Genomic DNA, 23,429 nt, shown 5'->3' with positions numbered 1-23,429 from the left:
TCACTCCATGCCTCACGCTTTTCAACACTGGTCCAACTTCCAAGGGAAATGCTATGTATAGCGATCAACATTTTGTTTTTTGTTTTATGTCGTGATTCTATTTTTGGTTATGTGCAATATAACAAACAAGAACCAAGCTTTTATATTTTCATTGTACAATGTCCGTTTTTTCATATTTTTCGTTTGTTTAAGGTAAATTTGACAGTTTTCACTTTCTTGTTCAGCAAAAAAATAGGCTCAAGTAAACCTCAGTAATGCTATTACTTTATGAAGACGTGGCCACGTGGGTTCTTGGAAACTTACTTTGAGAAGAACCTCATTCATTGTGAATTTGACATTAAAGATTTTACCCTTCAGATATGACCTGCTCCCTCAGATTATAGATGAAGTATAGTTATAATTTGATTATTGTAGTTAGTAAAACGTTTACAGAAAAAAAGTTGCTGTGGAGTTCTACTGCCTTGTATTTAGCCTCTGCTTTGGCATTTATGGGGAAACAATATGTTTTTTGTGTTTACAAAGAGAACTTCAAAACTGACCCCATTTAAACAGTAAGTAGCGGGGTTCCGAAAAATATAGTGTTACACGTCCCCGGGTGTTGCTACAACTGTTTAAATAACGTACCTGTAATTTTTCTTTTTATTGTTAAAATCCTGACAACTTTTTACACTTATAACTTTAAAGTCTGTTTCAAAGCTCATTTCAAAATGTCCGCTACTTACTCTTTAATTTAATGCCTGTTATTTCCACAAACTCTTCAGACAGAATCTATTATATACTGTAAATCAGCCAATATTATCCAGAGGTAACTATATTCCACTGTCCATTGCTGTTTTTAGTTGCTGCATGTATTACACTCCTACAAGAACAGGCTTAACTCTAAGCTGCTAAGTTCCTCATCCTTGTGACACTGAACAAGAGTCTTTAGGGGGTTCCTCAGATTCTTTTCTAATCACGCTTCAAGAATATACCTTTTTGTAAAGGAAATGAAACAGACTTCACACACATGCCTATAGGATCTGTTCAAAGGCATGCCCCGGTAGCTCATTATGTTATCTTATACAGAATCAGTGTAATTAATACTTTTTGTAAACTTGCAGTTCTCCACAGAGTGCGCCAGCATGGCTTTTGGCATCTATTAAGTGCATTTTGGTTAGTGAAGGAGAAGGCACAAGTTTGTCAGGCACAAGACTCAATTTGCTGGAACTTGCATTATTTATTTAGAAATAGTTTCTTACAAAAGCTTAACTGATTTGCCAGAAACAGTGGTGTTCCATTATAAAAGGTTATTTTGTTATAACATGGTAAAAGCGTGGTAATATATAGCTTTGTAAGGCATAGGTAAGCATGATATGGAAAAACAAGATTAGTAATGCAGTATGATAAAGTAAATGCATAGCACAAGAAAACAAGGTTATCTGTTATAAAGCTGTTTTTTTTGTTTTGTTTTTTAAAACACAACTGGACTGAAAAGTGTTAAACTTAAACAGGACTGTGTTTGCCAAATCAAATCTAACAAAATTGAATCTGTCGGTTATCTGAATTAAACAACATGTACGATTTTTTTTCAATGCTTACCATTAATAATAAACTTAAATGCATGAAGCAATTATTTAAGTCTATTATTTTACAGCCAGTAAACATTTGCATTGGCTGCATACAATATACTATACAAACAACAATAAATTAAATCCTTTCCCTTTCAGAAACTACATCAACAAAAAAAGCCAGCCCCTCCTTTAGAAATAACAGCTGTTTTCACTCAGTAGTTGCATGCGAGGAAAGAGCCGTCAGAAGCCAACTTAGTGTGCTGCTATAAGGAGCCGTCACAAAGGCCCTGCTACACGGGTTGTCATCATTATAGATGTGACATCCAAATAAATTTGTCAGTGGGAAAGGGTAAATTAGGTTTGTGACTTTTTTAATCTACAGTAACAAGAAAAACAAAACTCTTGTGAAGAGATAAATGTTGGGTCTTTATAAAATCAATGGTTCTTTCACTGTTGAAACATTTCTGTGATGTCACTTTTATCTTTTGCTTGATTAATTCTATGAATCTTCTAACTAAAAAGTGTCTGTGTGGCTTTGAAGAGAAGGGGAGTGTGGGGCAGATATATTGTTGATTAACGAATCCACAGTTTGTGCTACAAATCCAACTAAACCACAGTCAGAACAATTCGACAGAAGACTCATACTCCAAGGAACTCATGACAACATTCCCACAATGTGAGAGAAACATTTTAACTGTTTGAACTAAGCGTAACAAAAGAGCAAAAATCTAAACCAATTACCAAATTAACAATCAATTGAATATCATTATCGAACAGGTATCAATTAGGAAGAAATGTTTTAGGTGGCATAAACAACTCAAAGTGTTGAATCAGTAAGAAAATAATTCACAGTTTCTCAAGCTTAACGACACTCGAAACGGTGAATTATTTTTACCAGTTCATCACTTATTGGTTTATCTCTTACTTAAGCATGTACACCATGCCATGCCTCTGTGTATCCTGAGATTCCAGCACAACAGCGATCTCTGAGGCAGTTCCAACGCTGCCCCAGGCAGCCACCCACAATGGGCTCCGCCTCAGCAGCCCCAAGGGCCCCTGAAGGCTTGTACATATCAAGAATTACAGTACAATTAAGAGCAAGATACAAAATACAATGACTTCAGTCCTAATAAGAGCAAATACAAAACACAGTACAATTTGATATAGGGGCAGTTCAAGAGCAGGTAACAGTGTTGATAGTTACATCAGGGTTAGATACGAGTGCAAGTGAAATACAAAATACTACAGATTGGGTTGAGTGCAGGATTAATTACAGTAAAACAGGGAGCAGATAAGTGCAAATTAAAGTGCATTAAGGGCAGAGTGCTATATTGTCCAGAAGGGAAGAGTTAAGCTTTACAGGTGTTGTTTGAAGAGGTGAGTCTTGAGGATGCGACGGAAGGTGGTCAGGGACTGGGCAGTCCTGACATCTGTAGGAAGGTCATTCCACCACTGCGGGGCGAGGGAGGAGAAGGAGCGGGCTCTTGAGGCAAGGGAGCGTAGAGGAGGTACAGCCAGTCTTCTAGTGCAGGTGGAGCAGAGAGGTCAGGTGGGGGTGTAGGGAGAGATGAGGGTCTGGAGGTAGCTGGGTGCAGTCTTGTCAAGGCATCGGTAGGCGAGTACAAGAATGTTGAACTGGATGCAAGCGGTGATCGAGAGGCAGTGGAGTGAGTGGAGCAGTGGAGTAGTGTGGGAGAAGAGAGGCAGAGAGAACACCAGGCGAGCAGTGGAGTTCTGGATGAGCTGGAGTGGACAGGTGGCGGACACAGGGAGGCCAGCCAGGAGGGAGTTGCAGTAGTCTAGGCGGGAGAGTACCAGGGCCTGGACGAGGAGTTGCGTGGAGTAGTTGGTGAGGAAGGGTCGGATTCTTTGTATGTTGTTCAGGAAGAATCGGCAGGTGCATGCTAGAGTAGAGATGTGCTGGGAGTAGGAGAGGCAGGGGTCCAGGGTTACTCTGAGGTTCTTGGCTGAGGAGGAGGGAGAGAGCATGGTAGATTCCAGAGGAATGGAGATAGAGAGATCAGAGGAGGGGAAAGATGAGGAGGGGAAGAAAAGGAGGTCAGATTTAGAGAGGTTGAGTTTGAGGTGATGCAAGTGCATCCAGGGGAAGATACCAGACAGACAGGTAGAGATACGGGAGGGGATGGTGAGGTCAGAGGGGGGGAAAGAGAGGCAGATCTGAGCTTCATCAGCATAGAAATGGAATGAGAAACCACAGGATGCGATGAGGGGGCCCAGGGAGCAGTTGTAGAGAGAGAACAGGAGAGGACCCAAGACTGATCCTTGGGGGACTCCTGTTGAGAGAGGGTGAGATGTGGAGGTTGAGCCGCGCCAGGTTACCTGGCAGGTGCGGTCGGAGAGGTAGAAGGAGAACCAGGCCGGAACAGTGCCAGAGATTCCCAGGTCAGCGACAGAGGATAGGAGAACAGAGTGATCAACTGTGTCAAAGGAAGCAGAGAGATCAAGGCGAATTAGGACAGAGGAGAGAGAGGCAGCACGGGCAGAGTTTAGCGAGTTAGTGAGAGTGGTTAGACAGGAAAGCAGAGAGCTGGTGGTGTACTGCCCGCTCAAGGGTTTTAGAGAGGGAGGGTAAGAGGGAGACAGGACAGTAGTTCTGGAGGGAGGTGGGGTTGAGGGTAGGTTTTTTGAGGAGGGGGGTGATAGAGGCTTGTTTGAAGGCAGAGGTAAAGAGGCCAGAGAGGAGAGGTGTTGAGAAGGGAGGAGATGAAGGGGAGTAGAGCAGGAGCAGTAGCTTCAAAGAGGTGAGTGGGGAAGGGGTCCAGGTTGCACGTGGTGGGTTCGTGTCCCTGAAGGAGGGAGGAGAGGTCAGAGTCTGAGAGGGGAGAGAAGGAGGAGAGACAGAGGGTGTTGGGGTTGGAGTGGGAGGGGGCGGGGGGGGGAGGGAGAGGTGTTAAAGAGTTTGCGTATATCAGAGATTTTAGAGGAGAAGAAAGAGGCAAAGTCATCAGAGGAGGGAGTTGGAGGGGGGGGAGGGTTGAGGAGGGAGGAGAAGGTAGAGAATAGTTTCCGGGGGTTGCAAAAGTGTAAGGATCGGGGTAATCCACAGCTGTCAGGTGGTGACGGCAGACACATCCAGGAGTCTGCAGGTCCTGGTCGGGCTGTTGGACATCCCTGCATATCAATGCGCTGGAGTTGCTAGCGGTTCAATGCTCTTGTACGCATTCCTGCCAATACTGTTGCTCCCAGCCTTCCTTGAGAAAGCCTGGAGAGAAAAGCCGACAATTCCCCATGTGGCCCCCAGATGGCCCAAGAGAATCTGGTTTGCTAGCCTTTGCCAGCTATTGCAGGGCCAGCCCTGGGAGATCCCGCTGCGCCTGGATCTCCTCAGTCAGGCGAGAGGCACCCTCTGGCACTCAGAACCGGGTAGACTCCAACTATGGGTCTTGCCCCTGTCCACCTTAGGGCTCTCAGACACACTCGTCAGTACACTGCAGAATGCTATAGCCTCCTCCACAAAATTGGTGTATGACCCCATCTATTACCCTTTAGCAATTATTTTACAGTTTCTGCAAGACCTGCTAGAGGCAGGTGGATCCCCCTCTACATTAAAGGTGTACCTAGCAGCCATATCTGCATTTCCTGGCGACCCGTTTTCTGAAGGGTGCTCAGCAGTTACATGCTCCTAGAAAGGACGCATCACTCGCATTCACGGGTTCGATGTAAAAGAGGGAGGGGCCTATCGGCAGCGCTGACATAAAATGCTCAGTAAATACCTGACCTGTGGCAGGCATATCTCAAAAGTATTGGTTGTTGGTTATCTTCTCTTTCAGGGAACCAGGGTTACATCCGTAACCTAACGTTTTTGTTATGTGAAATAAAAGAGAAATACACACAGTGAGTAAATGTTGTTATTTATTTCATTGTACAACGTCCCCTTTTCCACATTTATTTTATTTAATGTTATGACATAAAAACATGTCTATGGCCACTTTATTTCTTGTGGACACATGCCAATTGCAGGGATTATTATTAAAGTAAGGCCTTCACAAAAATATTCTTACTTCTGCAACATCTTTCAACATTAAGACAGTGTTACACATGATGGGTTTGATAACGTTTTGTAAATGAACAAACATCCGAATACTTATGTTGAATAAAAAGGAAAATCAGCTTACTTGCGACTAAGATGATAAGATAAACTTGTAGTACTGCCATGAAAAGAAAGCACTGATGAGCAAATGTTTAAAAGTGCACATTGTGAAATTGTGAAATATTGTGTTTACCTTCCAGTTGCCATTTCGCCAATGTCTTTAGAAGTGCCCCTGCCATTTTTCAAGATTTCTTTTTCACGTACTGTTTTGTGATACAGCACTCAGGACAAGTTTATCGATAAATTATTTTGTAATTGATCAAAGCCCATAAGTGTGATTAATCGATTAATCATTAATCAATTACAACCCCTAATATAAAAAACTGACACATTTTATTGTATCTATTTTAAATATACTCTCGCCCCACTGGGGCTTGTGATTCACTACATATATATATTTCCTGTACTTTATTACACATTAAGGTAAAGGTTCAACAGATTGCATGCTACTCTAACAGGCTTTAGAAGATAAGACCAGGTATGCCCTCATAATAAACCTGCACAACTGGGTTATGTAAAAATCTCATCAGTTTCACTGGGGTACAAAAAGATCTGATAAAAATATGTTCTGTGAGATGAAAGGCCAACTTACTTGATCTTCCCTGCATTTTCTTTTTACCTTAAACTCTTAAGCAGATACTCAAAACGCATGAGCTGAAGTTCACAGTACTTGTACTAATAGTTGTATAAATGCATTGCACATGTACTTAATTGTCCTTCCTGACACAAACAGAATAATGTGTATTTTTTCAGTGAATTGGCAAGAGCTCTCCATTAATTACAGCCATTCCTATAGCTTAAAAACAGCTGGCATTTATTTAGTAAAAGTTAAAATGTTCTTTTTTATATATTAGTTACATCTATATTGTTTTACCCCAATAAGAAAAGTATCATACAATATGCCAGGCTTTTGACAGTTACAGCTATTGTAGTTCAACATCTTCATTAGTTTCAAATGTATTAAAGCTAAATAAAATAGGCCCAGGCATTCTGCAGCAAGGAAATTGGCTCGAGGCACACAGCTTGGGTTAGTTAAAACCAAGTGTTAATTTTCAGAGATTTTTTTGTTGTTGTTTACAATGTGAATAGGTTATTTTACGTTTTTTTTGTTTTTTGTTTTTTTTAAAATTTTTTTGCAAAGGCACTTTATACAATAGGAATTCCATGCAGGGCTGGATTACAGCTGTGCTAAAAAAGCCAAATTCAACTTTTGTTAAGCACATCTGGCAGCATAAATAAAAAGAGCTCATATTAAAAAAAGGGTCTATTTAAGTAACAAAGGCACATTTTCCACATGTTCTCCATCTGAGAGGAATTCGGTTTCAAGGTGATGTGCCAAGCAAGCCTGTCTGGAAACACTACTGAGCGCTTAGAAGCCCAAGTCTCCATTTCAACAGCTAAACAGTTTCAGATGTGACAATGTAGTTTTATGACCTGAATAATACCTACATATGTGCAGCTGAGGTCCACAGAGGGGAGGACTACAATAATAATGAAAGATGGTTTCCATCTGACTGAGGCCTACTTTTCAGATTGTGGTCACTATAACTGCCCTTCTAGATCTGGTCCTAGAGGATGTGGTATTTCTAATGGTGTTATGGGGGACAGATTAATGGTTACACTATGGTGTACCAGCTGTATTTAGAGATTAGACATGATTGATGTGTGGTGGCATGGGGAAAGGACTGTTTATTACACTAGCAAACTATAAGTGTGTTATCTAGTTGAGAAATGTTTTGTTCAATGTTTGTGTTGGATTACTGTATTGCTGGTAGTTATGACATGGGCTTGTAAGAATAAGTAATGGGGTTACCCCAGCTTGGAGACAATAAACAATAAAGAGTTTATTTAGTATGCTCCATAGAAAATGAATCAAACTCATAATTCCAGGGTTGCTGTTTTTCAAGTAGATTGATTATCCCACATAATTAAATCTCTTTAGGAAAGGTGCCCATGTCCATCATACTTCACTCAATTATTTTCCTACTGATGACATGTGCCAATGAAACACTTTTATTTTGCTAGAATGTGCTTATTTGAGGTCTGTTCATTTCATACACATTAAGACACTTGTTTTTAATAAAATAAAATCAATCACTGTTTTAACATGTATAGAATTAAGTCTGCCTTGAAAGTGTAATAACTTTTAAAACACTGTGCAACAGTTTATGTGAAAACATACCTTACACACTAAGACGTAATAACCTTTAAGACCCTTTGTGTTGTTATTGGCCAGGCACTGCAGAAGATCAAACAGGGAATTAAATCCAGCAGATTTAGTCAAAAATGTCGGCAGTAAGCCTGGGCTTCATGTCCAGATGTTTTTTTTCCTCTTTGATATAAGCTACCATAGACCAAGACAAATGTTAAAGGTCTGAGAATTCATAAACCATTATTTTCTGACAAAGAATTTATTGCTGAAAGGATAGAAACCTTTAAGTTCTAGTGACATGCTGCGTTGATAGGGGCAGTTATTACTGCTGGTATGTATAGTGACACTGGAACCATTTTTATAGTGGGGGTGCTGAAAGCCATTGAACAACACTGTAATCCTTGGTATATGATGGAAGCCAAGCTTTCAGTTGCTATTATGTTAAACATATTAATAAAACAAAGCCAGCATCAACACCTATTTAAGCTAAAGAAATGCTTTAACCACAGTACTTGCTACGACATTTACAAGATACTTACCATAAATTGAATAGTAGCGTATAACGCTATGATCCACTTAAGTACTGCAATTTAGAAATGTTTGCTTGTAAAAACAGGTTGAGCAGTTGTATTTTATTTACACTATTTGTTGTATACAAGGAAACTCAGAAGGCTTGCAATGTTGATGGTTTTGTTTCATGAGGAATGCTCCTCTAACATGTCCAGAATGCCACTGTATACGTGTGTTTCTACAAAGCAGCACCTCCGGTTTGCTACATTTGTGACAAACTGATATCCAGAGGTGGTGCAGCTGAGGAATTTACAAAAAAAAAACAGTTATTCTGTTTTGGGGCATGTGGCAGTGTGTCCTGCCCATGTGTGTGTTATGTGTTGTGTTGCGTGTGGTGTGTTAATGTTGGTTTATAGCTATTGGTGCACAGGATATAAATGGGTCTGTGTAGTACGAGTGATTTAAAATATACAGTACTGTGCAAAAGTTTTAGGCAGGTGTGAAAAAATGCTGTAAAGTAAGAATGCTTTCAATAGTTTATATTTATCAATTAACAAAATGCAAAGTGAGTGAACAGAAGAAAAATCTACATCAAATCAAAATTTGGTGTGACCACCCTTTGCCTTCAAAACAGCATCAATTCTTCTAGGTACACTTGAAGGAACTCGGCAGGTAGGTTGGCCCAAACATCATGGAGAACTAACCACAGTTCTTCTGTGGATTTAGGCAGCCTCAGTTGCTTCTCTCTCCCAGACAGACTCGATGATGTTGAGATCAGGGCTCTGTGGGGGCCATACCATCACTTCCAGGACTCCTTGTTCTTCTTTACGCTGAAGATAGTTCTTAATGACTTTCGCTGTATGTTTGGGGTCGTTGTCATGCTGCAGAATAAATTTGGGGCCAATCGGATGCCTCCCTGATGGTATTGCATGATGGATAAGTATCTGCCTGTACTTCTCAGCATTGAGGAGACCATTAATTCTGACCAAATCCCCAACTCCATTTGCAGAAATGCAGCCCCAAACTTGGAAGGAACCTCCACCATGCTTCACTGCTGCCTGCAGACACTCATTTGTGTACCGCTCTCCAGCCCTTCGGCGAACAAACTGCCTTCTGCTACAGCCAGATATTTCAAATTTTGACTCATCAGTCCAGAGCACCTGCTGCCATTTTTCTGCACCCCAGTTCCTGTGTTTTCGTGCATAGTTGAGGTATGGCTTTTTGGCCGCAAGTCTTCCATGAAGGCCACTTCTGACCAGACTTCTCCGGACAGTAGATGGGTGTACCAGGGTCCCACTGTTTTCTGCCAATTCTGAGCTGATGGCACTGCTGGACATTTTCCGATTGTGAAGGGAACTAAGCATGATGTGTCTTTCATCTGCTGCAGTAAGTTTCCTTGGCCGACCACTGCGTCTACGGTCCTCAACGTTGCCCGTTTCTTTGTGCTTCTTCAAAAGAGCTTGGACAGCACATCTGGAAACCCCTGTCTGCCTTGAAATTTCTGCCTGGGAGAGACCTTGCTGATGCAGTATAACTACCTTGTGTCTTGTTGCTGTGCTCAGTCTTGCCATGGTGTATGACTTTTGACAGTAAACTGTCTTCAGCAACCTCACCTTGTTAGCTGAGTTTGGCTGTTCCTCACCCAGTTTTATTCCTCCTACACAGCTGTTTCTGTTTCAGTTAATGATTGTGTTTCAACCTACATATTGAATTGATGATCATTAGCACCTGTTTGGTATAATTGTTTAATCATACACCTGACTATATGCCTACAAAATCCCTGACTTTGTGCAAGTGTACCTAGAAGAATTGATGCTGTTTTGAAGGCAAAGGGTGGTCACACCAAATATGGATTTGATTTAGATTTTTCTTCTGTTCACTCACTTTGCATTTAGTTAATTGATAAATATAATCTATTAACATGTCTATTTTTGAAAGCATTCTTACTTTACAGCATTTTTTCACACCTGCCTAAAACTTTTGCACAGTACTGTACATGTTCAACTGTAATAGCTTTCAGCTGCTGTTTGAATTGTGCCCTTTTAGCACGAAGGAGATGGATGAAATGCAATTGAAGTGTTCCTGAACCACAAGCTTAAGAGAAAATACAGCATATCCTAAACTGTACTGCTTTTCACTATATCTGACATTCCCTGTTGGTTCCTTAGGATTTAATTAACACTTGCTTTATTTACCAATGGTGACACCAACATATGATGAGTCTTTTGAAGACTGCGCCATTTTGGAGAAACAGTAATCCACAAAATATGCCAGGTGCACATTCACAGAAGTTTTTGTGGGCATGCAGGGGTAGTACTCAAAGTTCAGTCCAAAAGATTATTTGAATATAGAAATTTGTTCTGAAATCACTTTGTTTGCAAAGAAAGTGGGCCTTTTTAATTTTTAACTCCCACAACTGTGACAGAAGGTGGTTCCAAGATTGCCAGGATAAACCAGCATCACTTAAGGAAGGCACCCTTATGTCAAATGTGCCATCATCTGGAAAAAAACAAAAAACAAATACTGTGGTAAAACCTGCATTTCCAGTTAAATATCCCCCTCCCCTTTTTTTTTAAACATACACAGCTATATATCCTCAAATAAATAAACATAGTCTGCTCCCCCTTTAACATCAACAGAAAAGGGAGTTTATTTAATTTGACTATCAAATTTCAAAGTAGACCCAAATTTCCTTTTTCAAGGCGGCTCAACGTCCATATCAGATTTTGCATGAGGCAATTTACAAATTTTATGTAAAAATGTTTTTGGAAAATTGACACTTTTTTCAGCTAGCAACACAACCTGCTTTAACTGCTATATAGGCTGTGTGGTCCAGTGGTTAAAGAAAATGGAGGAGGTCCCTGGTTCAAATCCTGTCTCAGCCACTGACTCGCTGTGTGACCCTGAACAAGTCACTTAACCTCCTTGTGCTCTGTTTTTCGGGTGAGACGTTGTTGTAAGTGACTCTACAGCTGATGCATAGTTCACACACCCTAGTCTCTGTAAGTCGTTTTGGATAAAGGCATCTGTTAAATAAACAGATAATAAAATAACAACTGTGTTTCTCTGTTTTCACTGTGTTCAGGAGGTCCCAGCCTCTGTGTGCACAATGTTGTGTTTTGAAAGCCTACTCTACCCTTTATCCACTTCCCTGTTTCTTTGACGCCCCTACCCCTACCCCTACCGCCACCCCCACCCCCACCCCCACCCCTTCATTCTTTGCTAGGATTTTCAGCGCACAAACCAAGAACAGATGTCTAGTGCTACAGTGATGAAAGACACTGCTGTTCTGGATGGCAGCCACATGCTTTTCATTCAAAGATGAAAGCTTTCAGCTTCCTTCCAGTGGAGCTGGTTTCAAAAGCAGCAAATCTCCCACTGACTCAAACTCTCTTCACACACACACACACACACACACACACACACACAAACTGCTTAAACAGACCTGATTATTTCTGAATACTTTAAAGTGAGCAAGGTAAACCTTTTTAAGGATAAAAGCTCTAAGCACTGACACTTATGTAAACTGTAAAACAGGCTTTGCTACAACATTTTTAGTACGATAGTAGATTCTAAAATGTATATTGACATTTAAAGCTGGATGGTTAAGATCAATTGTATTGCTATTTTTGCTTTTTAATTAGGCTTACATCTTTTTAGCTTTAAAGTTATACCAGTATGTACTGTAGAATACAACTGATGCAAAGCAGAGCTTTATTATATCATATACGCAAGTAGGTGTTGTTGTGTATGGGGCTTCTGTGTTTAAAACATTTTCCCATTTAAAAATATCAGTTCCTGTATTTGTTATTTTGAAAGAATGCGTAACACGTTGAAATATCAGTCTGAAATGGAAAAAAAAAACTCCAGGCAAGAGGAAATTGCACCAATAATATAGTGTCCAAATGACAGATATAGTGCATTTACACTTAAAACTCCAACCTGAGTTGCCTTGGGGTCGATTAGATTAAAATATCCTTATCATTTGAGCCACCTGTTTACACTTAAGCAGCTCTCTAAGCCGACTCTGAGCCTATATGCGAGCGCAAAGCTCCTGAACTAACCTGCGTGACCTCAGATCTCCATGGCGACCTCACGAACAAAAAGTTAATACAGTACATATGTGCATTTCCTGAGTTTACACATTTTTACATGTATTTTTATTGAAGTACCGATAAGCTGTACACATTTCAAGTAAACATTGGGGGTAATACAATATGAAACTATTACATATCATGGCCACGATCATGTGGATGAGTGAAACTGCCCAGAATAGATGATTTAAAAAATAGTAGCACACACCGGCTTGATGACTTCAGTCTGTCACGTCCACGGCTTCAGCTGAGTGTGTTTCTGCGTCCTGTTCCGAAGGAGATTGCTAAGTGACACTGACACTGGGGGCGCTGCTCACAACGTGCCTCTGCTTGAGCCGGCTCAGGGACTGAGCCATCCTAAAAGCTAAGCCACCTCGAAGACAGCTTAAAAGTTGCCAGTGCAAACGGGGGAATTAAAGACCAAGGCTCATCTTGCAATTGGCAGTGATCACATTTTCACAGACAGCCCATCTTCTTTGGCAAAGGAGATCAAAGGATTGTATTGTGTGCATGTAAATAGAGTCATTTGTCACTGTCAACAACCACCAAGGCCTTGTATGCCACTTCTTCAGGGATCAATTTGCCACAATCACATATTTAGCACACATTTCCCCATCTAGTTATTAGGTTATACACTAAATTAAATCTGTATAATTAGATACTTATTTTACATATTTTAAGAACCAACTGCAAACTACAGGCATATTATTTCCATCAGGAGAATAAAATACCAATTAAAATTATTGTAATTAAACTAGCTGAAATGTCTTCATTCTGCATGCTAATATTATATTTTAAAACGCATGTCTCGTATCAGGCAATTAATTTGAGCTGCACTGGTTCAGTAAGATGAGCTTGCTAACATGATTATAAGTCATTCCTAGCAACAGCGTAAAGGAGAATCATAGAACCCATATTTGTTGAATGTTTGCCAACTGGCTAATCTGCCAAGCATTTCACAGAATTTAAAGGGAGCATCAAACTCAAATGTGCCAGTTGATGTAATGCACGTTGAGGGGAGCAGGGATGTTTAAGCACTGCATTCAGTCTAATTACATTCAGGCTTTCCCAGTGTTTGGAAACATAGCTTGAGGAAGCTTAATTACAAACATGTAATGAGATCTGTATGAACAAAAACAGTCAATGCTGCAATACCGTATTCCTTCGAATTTAAGACACGCTTTTTTAACAATTTTTTGATTCTCAGAAATAGCCTTCGTGTATTAAAATCGCCAACAAAAGATGTGGCTACCCGAGTACACAAGCAGCAGCGTGACACTGCTGAGAAAAAACAAACCAAGCTTCCTGAGGAATGCCAAGAGAAACGTTTACAATTTCAGCATTTCTAACAAACAGTACCAGCTTGGACAGATCGGAAATGCTGATCAGACTACGGTATTTTTCGAGATGTCAAGCAATACCACAGTTCAATGCTGTTGTGGTTGCTGGGTTACATGTTGCCTGATGCTGTGGACTGTTGAGTCATGCTTGCTGTTGCCAGGACGCGTGATGCCGTAAGTGAGTGGTGGTGTGTGTATGACAGAGACGCCATCATAAGTATTATACAGTGCGCAGCACAATAAAGCTCTGTGGTTAATATACAACAACACTGTTTTGTGTCTGTATTGTACGATACAACAGAGTAATTCAGGTTGTATCTTTGTAAATGCATATTTACTCAGATTGAGGGTGGTAAATTTGGGCTGCATCTTAAATTCGAGGGCGTCTAAAATTTGAAGGAATACAGTAGTCACACAAAGCATGTAATTTTAAGTCCTGTATAACCCTGTCACAGTAAGCATTTTAAACCTAGATAATACATACTTTATTTTCATGTTTAATGCCAGTGCTGTTTGTTTTTCTGACATCTGGTTAATCAAATTATGCAAATCAGACCAATAAATTGACATTTCGCAGTATTTGTATGTCCTCAATATTTGCATGCAACAGTTTACTGCGTATAATGTAAATAAAAGCTGGGACTACAAAATAGTGCTTTTGGAAAAAATGTTGATGGCTGGTAAAACAGCTGTTTTTGGTACGGACTGACCCAATATCTGAATAATAAAACAAACATATCTCAGAAAATATCAAATAAACATAGACAGAGATACAGTATGTATAGATAAATAAACCTTGCTAGTAATACTCCTTATTTTAATCAAACAAATTCTTGCTTTGGAAAAAGCATTCTGTGATCTCTTTCAACTTTGGTGGGCTTAAATTCCATGCATCTCAGACAGTAAGACAGACAGATACATAGATGAACAGACGGAATGATGGATGCACAGAAAGCAAAGCATTCCAGATTACAAGTCAGGCTTGGCAGTGTTGTCCTAATAAGTTTCAGTAAACGGCATGTGAACTCCTTTCTGAACAAAATCCGGTGCTGCAACAAATATTTGTATTCGTTCATAACAGAAATTAAAAATGTCTGTATCAAAAATATATCATGAAAAGGAATCCATTACATAAATGACGTCTGAAATAAATAGCACACACTTTGCTGTACAAAATAGTGTGCATCTCCTTTTTTAATAGGTAATTTGATGGGGTATGAAGAAAGATTGTTTTACTGTAAATAATTACATTTTCTAGATTATTCTTCTAAATGTTGAAAGAATATTCAAATATGAAAAATCAATGTTCCTTCAAATACTAGAAACAGATACTTTATGGATATGAACAAAAAAAAGTTTGATATGCTGATAAAATGCAGCAATGCATCTAAATACTATAAGGTAATCCCATCTACATTATACTGTACATCATTTAAGGATACAGAGTTACAATTAAGTCTGTACCTGCCACTGCTGTACGTTTAAAACTGAACCAATTAGAACTGAAATACCAAGGTATCTATTCCTATCTATGCCGGTTCCCTCATTGTTCCTGCACATGATTTATGACCTGAAAGTTTTGCTGGACTCACTGGGGTCAATTTACTAACAGCTGTTGTCGTGCAAGCAAGGGAGCTGAATGCACAAAATATGTGCACGTTTACAGTGAAGCTTTTGATCCATATGGCTGTGTTGATCTTGAGATTTTAATTAATTAATTAATTTAGTGTTCCTAAGGAAAATGGAAAAGGGTCATTTGTTTTGAAAAAAAATCTGCTACAAATGAAAGTTATAATTAAAGTTCGGGAGGAGGGTCCGACACCAATCTCCGCATCACCAAATTGAATAATTCAATTTACACATTAGCTAATTTAAATTGTTAGCACTATAAATACCCTCTTCACTTATCTCTCAGTTGCGTTTTGATTTCATCGTAACCCACCACCTCCCCATCTCCACCTTTCTTAATAACAGTTTTTATGTTTTATCAAATGGGGGTCTGTGGCAAAGTGCCCCGCCCCTGTGTGCATTTGTGTGTTTTGTGTATGTATGCGTGCGTATGTAAATGTTGGTGTATAGATTGGTACACGGGATATAAACGGGTCTGTGTTTCACGTGTATTTAAAAAGTGTAGATTTGTATTTAGGCACGAGGAGAGCACAAATCACTTCACGTGCTGGTTAAATGTAATATGTGAGCACGGGGTTGCACAGAATTAATTCACGTGCTGGGATTCAAGTGAATAATTAATTAGTAATTGAATCCCAGCACAACAGTATAAATAGACGCACATTTCTTGCACTCAGGGTTGGGTGTTCGGAAGAGGAGAACGGGTGAGAGAGAGAGGAGAGTTAAAATCATTAGAATAATTATAAGTGTTTTGTACTCACCGTGTTTGTTTGTCTCCGTGCACCGTTTGTTAAGTGTTTAGTCGTTTTGTCTGTCTGTTTATTTTGGCGTCAAGTGCCGTGTCCTGTTTTGTATTCCATTGTTCAAACCTTTTATTTGTTATTAAACGCTGAGTGCAGCCATTGCACTCGGCTCATCATCACAACCACCATCTCTGTGTATTCCTTTTCTGGTCTGACGCCACCCACTCTGGCCGTCTTTGTGACAGGGTCTCAGCCTCGTCCAGTTGGCCAGGCAGCGAACCCTCAAACCATGTTAGGTTTGATGCCAAATGAATGTGTATATACAGCATACTTTTCTGTTAAATCGCATACTCCGCATTCTCTACAATAAATATTTGTACTAAAACATTTTGTGATTGGTGTTTGTCCCGAACTACTGAATTATAGTTTCGTTATTATAGGAACCATCTCATACAAATGACATAAATATTGCATACAAGTTACTGTACACTGAATTCCAGTTTCAACCTTAAGCCATAGTAATAAAGCATAAGGAATATATTATATTTCTAAAGTCAATTTTCTTTACAATCCAAGAGTTTCTTAATCCGTCTAGACTTCAGAGTGTTGCACACTATAGTTACTTATTACTATGCATTGTGATGCTGCTGCTATAGTTTATGCCAGATTGCTTAAAAACACAGACTAGTGAGCACACTATATTGGCTAGCTTTTTACTGTAAAACCATCATTACACTTTAAATAGTAAACCATACTACCAGGAGTTCATTTAATTGGCTTGCAATGTGAAAATCAGACCACAATTATTTGTGTTCCTAACATTCTAATGCAATTGTTCTTAGGTCTGCAGAGAGCTTCCAGTTCTTTCTTTAATCAAAGGAAAAGTCATTTTCATTGGTGAAACAATTTGCCAGACACAATGGTTTGTGCATTTAATCAGTCTGTTTATTCAAACAGCATTGAATCTGTCCATTTTTGCTACAATGACTACAGATATCAATTCCCCAGACATATTTAGACATAAGTTTAGAAACTGGGGGCTAGATTCCCAAAGCTATTTACTCCAAAACGTCATTACCAGGTTGTTTTCACATAGCAAAAAAAAACCTAATAAAGTTACCAAAGAACACACATTTTTAGTTGCTTGTGAATAGTCGAAAGTTTTTTTCTTATTCATTTTATAATTGTAAATGGAGTATTTTTTTCACTTCAGACAAAAATTACACTAAACACTAAAAACTATTTGGGGTAAAAAGCTTTGATAATCAAGACCTTATGACAGCTCAGTCTGGTGTTTTTGAGACTCTTTTAGAATAAATTTAATATCAAGGCATATAAGGTTCATATTTATGGCATAAATAAATAAAATATTCTAAATATTTCAAAAGAGTGTGGTTTTTATATTTACAGAGTCCACAAGTACCCACAGCATGAACACTCTGTAACGATAGAGTTTCACACTACAGGTGTCAACAAAAATACCTTTCATAAAAGAAATACATTTTAAACTCCAAACCACCAAAATAAAACAAACTGTCTGAATGAAAGTTTGTAGCTTCATCCAAAGCTACAAACTTTGCTCCCCAAGCAAAGCTGGATAGGTGGAACAGCTGGCTAGGGCAGAACACCAGCACCCTAGCGATAGAAACACAGCCTCCAATAATTCACCTCTCACATCTCTTTGATGTTTATTTGTAGCAGCTGTGGAGTACAATGACCTAACTGGTTGGGGGTTGGGGGTTGGGGGTGATCCGCTCTCTATTCCCCCCCAACATAAGAGGCCCATTTGTCTTACTCACCTATATAGATATTTGAATGCTGTAGATGGTGCTTTTACTAATTTCAATACGCACTGAGAACTGTACAGGTATTTATCTCACTTGTAAGTCTAAGGCTAAGGGCCAGGGATCAGTTGCACCACCTACACATTAGCTTACTTATAGCATAATTCATTACTAGCTTTACATTGAAAACGTTTTTGTTTTTAAGATGCTGCAACCAAGTGCAGATTCTCAAAATATTGTAATCCAAATTTGTATAAGCGTATTTTCTAAAGAAAAAAAAAAATTTACATTTCTGAAAATAACAAGAAACTATTTAAGCCTACTTTCTCTTGTCTCCTAAATTGTATACTGGAGTGTTTATTTCAGAAGTTATATATATATATATATATATATATATATATATATATATATATATATATATATATATTGATTTTAAGAAAATGTAATAGTGTTAAACACGAAAACACACTTTGTTTAAATTCTCAGTCCTGGGTGTAATTTATATTTTCTACGGGCTCCCAGGGCCATTGATACACAGACAGCTAACCTTTCGCAATGAACTGTGACTTCCTGCCCAGGCTGAGCTACACAGATTATTTTTCAAATAAACCTAGTCTCCCCCGGAGTAAGATATAACTGGTTTAGTTAAGCAGGCGGGTTGGGGGAGGAAAGAGAGTTTTTTGATGTGTTAGATAAGGGCAAACAAAGTTGTCACTTATCCATGAAGTTACTCTGCACAGGCTTATCTTATCTGTCGCTTGATAGGCCTAAGAGCAACAACAAGAAAAGGAAAGGCTAACTTTTTCTCATACTCTGTACAGAGACTGAAGTTGAATGAGTTTCCATTTCTATACCTCCAAAGGGTTCTAAATTCTAAAACTTATCAGAAACTAAATTAGGTAGACAACATTTTGGCTAATGCTTAAACTGATAAAGGCAGTTTCTACTTGACCCAAAGTTTTACCTTTAAGAGTATGGTCCTTCTCATGAACCCAAGATTGGTGCTCATTCTTTAGTACTGAAGCTCTAGAATTATCCAACTCCATTTTTTTTCTATAAGTTAATGAATATCAGACTTGTATCCATCCACCCCAGTTATCAGCATATTATAAGATGTAATACCTGTAGTTTAACAATTCATTTTGTGTCTTCTTATATTCTCTTCTCAGTAAATGTGTTTGTTTATCAGAAGTAGGATTCATTTATGGCCATTTTGTGGATGCTATTGTATTGTATTTCACAAAGCTCAAAGCACCAGAAGCAGCATGTCCGTAAATCTCACTTAACCACAATTAAAAAAAGTCTTCTGCACTACTAGTAACTTAATAATTCATATAAAAAGGTTTGTTTATTGAAGGTCAAAAGTCAATTACTCACCAGTAACATCAGTGCCAAACTCAAGTAAAACTGAAAAGTAAATCAAGTATTTAGGAGGTCAGGGCTGCCCATCTGTTTTTGCTGAGATAGGTTTAGCAACGGATTTAGGACCCCAGGGACTTGCTTGAAACTTTGATTATATCTTTTTTAGTACTTATGAAAAGCTTACCTGCTTTAAGAAATGTTTTAGATTTAAAGTAATGGTATTTAAAATATATTTGTTATCCATGTGTCTCCAACAAGAAATGCCAGAAAGTGTATATTCTTACAGCATTTTAACATTGACATTTAGATGTGACTGAATAAGCTAAATGAGATTTGCAGGCACCATACAGCCAGCCAAATTAGTTGGCCACCTTCCCCATTCAGCAGTAAAATGACACAGATGCTTCCACTAGAACTCAAAAAGAGCACTCAAGAGATTACAAAACATCTACTTTGAACGACACTGGATTTATTGACTTCAGAGTTATATATTCTCATATTTCTATACATTATTTTGACAACAATTATGAAGGAAACTGAATAACCAAAATGCCAGCACTATTTATTTCCATTGCTCTGTCCCATTTCTTATGAGCCAGATTTGGTCCCAGACCTCTAGAGGTGGAAGGCATGAAAGTCAGCTATTCCAATACGGAGGCTGTGTGGTCCTGTGGTTAAAGAAAAGGGACTTGTAACCAGGAGGTCCCCGGTTCAAATCCCACCTCAGCCACTGACTCATTGTGTGACCCTGAGCATGTCACTTAACCTCCTTGTGCTCTTTCTTTCAGGTGAGACGTAGTTGTAAGTGCCTCTGTAGCTGATGCATAGTTCACACACCCTAGTCTCTGTAAGACGCCTTGGATAAAGGCATCTGCTAAATAAACAAATAATACAGCACCGTTCAGTAATAATCTACTGGTGGAGAAAACAAGGCAACCAAAAAAAACAGGTATTCTTTTGGCTGCACTGGAAAACTGGTAACACTATAGTAACAACTGTCCGGTGGTAGCGAGGGCAACACAAGAGGGTTAATGACAAAAAGAAATGTGTGGTGAAAGCCCACTTGAAATGCACAGCTAGATCCTGTTCATCGCAAGGTCTTTAAGGCTTTGAAGACTGTCCCAACATTTGGGCATGGGCATTACTATACAACTGCTATCACAAAGGATGCTTGGTTTATAAGAGGGAGCTTCTATAATTCTATAATTCTACTTTCCCATCAAAGATGCATTTCTAGAAGACTTATCATCATCAAGGGATTATAGCCACAGAAACGTAGAAATTACAACCTAGCAAAAGGCATCCGGATTTTTAAAATGTGGTTTCTCATTACAGTATCTTTACACTTAACATGCAATAATTAGATGTTATTTTTAAACATTTTAAATGCTCTACTCTGATTAAACCAAATTGTTTCAAGAAACAGAGCTCTGGAAGAACTTAACATTATCATATACAGTAAAGTGATACTGTTTGGTTGTAATGGTGTCTGCAGCATTCCCTAAACACATGGATACTACATTTACACACACAAAAATAGCAAACAAATGTTTGTAAATACACGGGGTGACATATCAAGTACAGTGGTTATATAAATACAATACATTAATATAAATAACCCCTTAAACATGCGTGCTAATCCAGGTAACTACCACAATACATGTATCATATTCTCTCTGTAAATCTTTTTCAAAGAACCAATGCAATTTGACGAAACTTTTATTTATTTATTTTTTTAGCTAGTAGGCCTATGTGTATTATTATTATTATTATTATTATTATTATTATTATTATTATTATTATTATTATTATTATGTAGCCTATATGTTACAAAACTAATCAATGTATTAAATAAGTGTTGATGCTGAACAGTGCAGTTAGGTCTCGCTGTCACAGTATAACATAAAAAGTTCTGGTGTAACGTCAATTTATGCTACCTGTCAATTTTTCCTACTTTCCGTACTGCGCATGCCCAGACTATTTTCAGCCTGCACTACCCAGACGCTCATCAAAAACTGTTACCTATTTTTTTGGATGACAATATACGTGTTTTACTCCACATGTAATAATTAGTTTTATATTAAATACAGACAGCTGGTGTTAATGAACGGTAACGTGTAGAGCTAGGTACATTTTTTAAATAAAAAAAGCAAAATATAAAAGGCAACTACACGCCGACTGCACATTTTTTACATTGAAGCGTAGCGTTTTGTTGACAAGTATACCTTTGTAAAATTGTTTTGTAAAGGTATTATTATTATTATTATTATTATTATTATTATTATTATTATTGTTATTATTATTATTATTATTATTATTATTATTATTATTATTATTATTATTATGTTTTTTTCAAACTACTCTCTGTATAACCAAGATGAATTGATGGGGATTGTTTTAACTTCCCCAAAAAATGTAAAATAACGTTATTATCTACAGATGCAATTTTGGTACAGGTAACAGTATATACATTTAAACACCAGCTAATCTCAATTTGCCTGTAAATGCTGTTTTAATGTAAGTTTTCAGTATACATCTTGGATGATAAAAAATGCGAGATTTATTAAACAAGTGTCTTACCTGTCTATCTCTGATTCTGTTCTCGACTCCGTTGTATTTGTCACACTCCTCCAAACCTCTCCGAGTGATGTACGCGTTTACAACAAAACTGTCTCCTAAAACACCCCCGAAAAACACACAAAAAAAATGATTCTAAAGCAGAAAAAATGCAGCAACTCAACAACCACTTAAGAAAATGCAGGCAAACGTGTTATCTTGAAAAAATACACATTTACAAAAATGCAGGAAAAAATACATTATATATATATATATATATATATATATATATATATATATATATATATATATATATATATACATACAGTGCCGTGAAAAAGTATTTGCCCCCTGTCTGCTGTGCTGCATTTGTGCACATTTTTCACATTGTATTTGGTCTGATTTTTTTTTGTCGGTTATAGTAGTATATAGAGGGAGTTTGAGAGAAAAATGGTGCTTCTTTCATTTGTTTGTTGTGCAAGGTAATCAAACATGCAATCTTCAAGTGTGAAAAAGTTATTGACCCCCCTAGTTAACTTAGTACTTTGGTTAACAACCAGGCCTGATTTGGGCCAGCCCTGCCCAATATAAATATGACTAACTTTGGCCCTTACCATCAGAGTGAAGTTGTCAGCACACAGGTTCTAGAGGCACATCATGCCACGAACAAAAGAAATTCCTGAAGACCTCCGGAAAAAAAGTTGTTGATGCCTATCAATCAAGAAAGGGTTACAAAGCCATTTCTAAGGCTCTGGGGCTCCACCGAACCACAGTCAGAGCCATATTGTCCAAATGGAGAAAGTTTGGGACAGTAGTGAATCTTCCCAGGAGTGGCCGTCCTCCCAAAATCTCTCCAAGAGCAAGGCGTAAAATCGTCCAGGTAGTCACAAAGAACCCTAGAACAACATCCAGGGATCTGCAGGCATCTCTCGCCTCGGCTAAGGTCAGTGTTCATGACTCCACCATCAGAAAGACACTGGGCAAAAATGGGATTCATGGCAGAGTAGCAAGGCGGAAACCATTGCTCACTAAGAATGCTCATCTCAAGTTTGCCAAAAAGCACCTGGATGAGCCTCAAGAGTTCTGGAACAATGTTCTATGGACAGATGAGTCAAAAGTGGAACTTTTTGGCCGACATGGGCCCTGTTATGTCTGGCAAAAACCAAACAAGCATGGTGGTGGTAGTGTCATGGTTTGGGGATGCTTTGCTGCATCAGGACCTGGACGCCTTGCCATCATTGAAGGAAACAAGAATTCTGCTCTGTATCAGAGAATTCTACAGGAGAATGTCAGGCCATCCGTCTGTGAGCTGAAGGTGAAGCGCAGCTGGGTCATGCAGCAAGACAATGACCCGAAACACACAAGCAAGTCTATATCTGAATGGTTGAAGAACAAGAAATTTAAAGTTTTGGAATGGCCTAGTTAAAGTCCAGACCTAAACCCCATTGAGATGTTGAAGTCTAAGGGGGCGATTACTTTTTCACACAGGGGCATTGGGTGTTGCATAACTTTCTTTAATAAATGAATGAAATATGTATCACAAAAATGCAGAAAATCAGACAGGGGGCAAATACTTTTTCATTGCACTGTATATATAT

General features: G+C 38.6%; 1 protein-coding gene across 2 annotated transcripts in view; it reads right to left on the bottom strand.

Annotated features, from left to right (window-relative positions):
- LOC117394197 (protein naked cuticle homolog 2-like) overlaps positions 1–23,429 on the bottom strand; it is a 56,066-nt gene that overhangs the window by 31,863 nt on the left and 774 nt on the right. For both annotated transcript variants that reach the window (XM_033992273.3, XM_059012735.1), the window contains exon 3: positions 21,856–21,950. In XM_033992273.3, coding sequence (XP_033848164.1) covers positions 21,856–21,950 — 95 coding nt within the window. The remainder of the gene's footprint in view (positions 1–21,855; positions 21,951–23,429) is intronic.

The sequence above is a fragment of the Acipenser ruthenus genome, chromosome 3 (assembly GCF_902713425.1).
Source record: "Acipenser ruthenus chromosome 3, fAciRut3.2 maternal haplotype, whole genome shotgun sequence".
Classification (NCBI taxonomy): domain Eukaryota; kingdom Metazoa; phylum Chordata; class Actinopteri; order Acipenseriformes; family Acipenseridae; genus Acipenser; species Acipenser ruthenus.
Note: the sequence above shows the minus strand (reverse complement) of the source record. Positions and strands in the feature narration are given on the sequence as shown.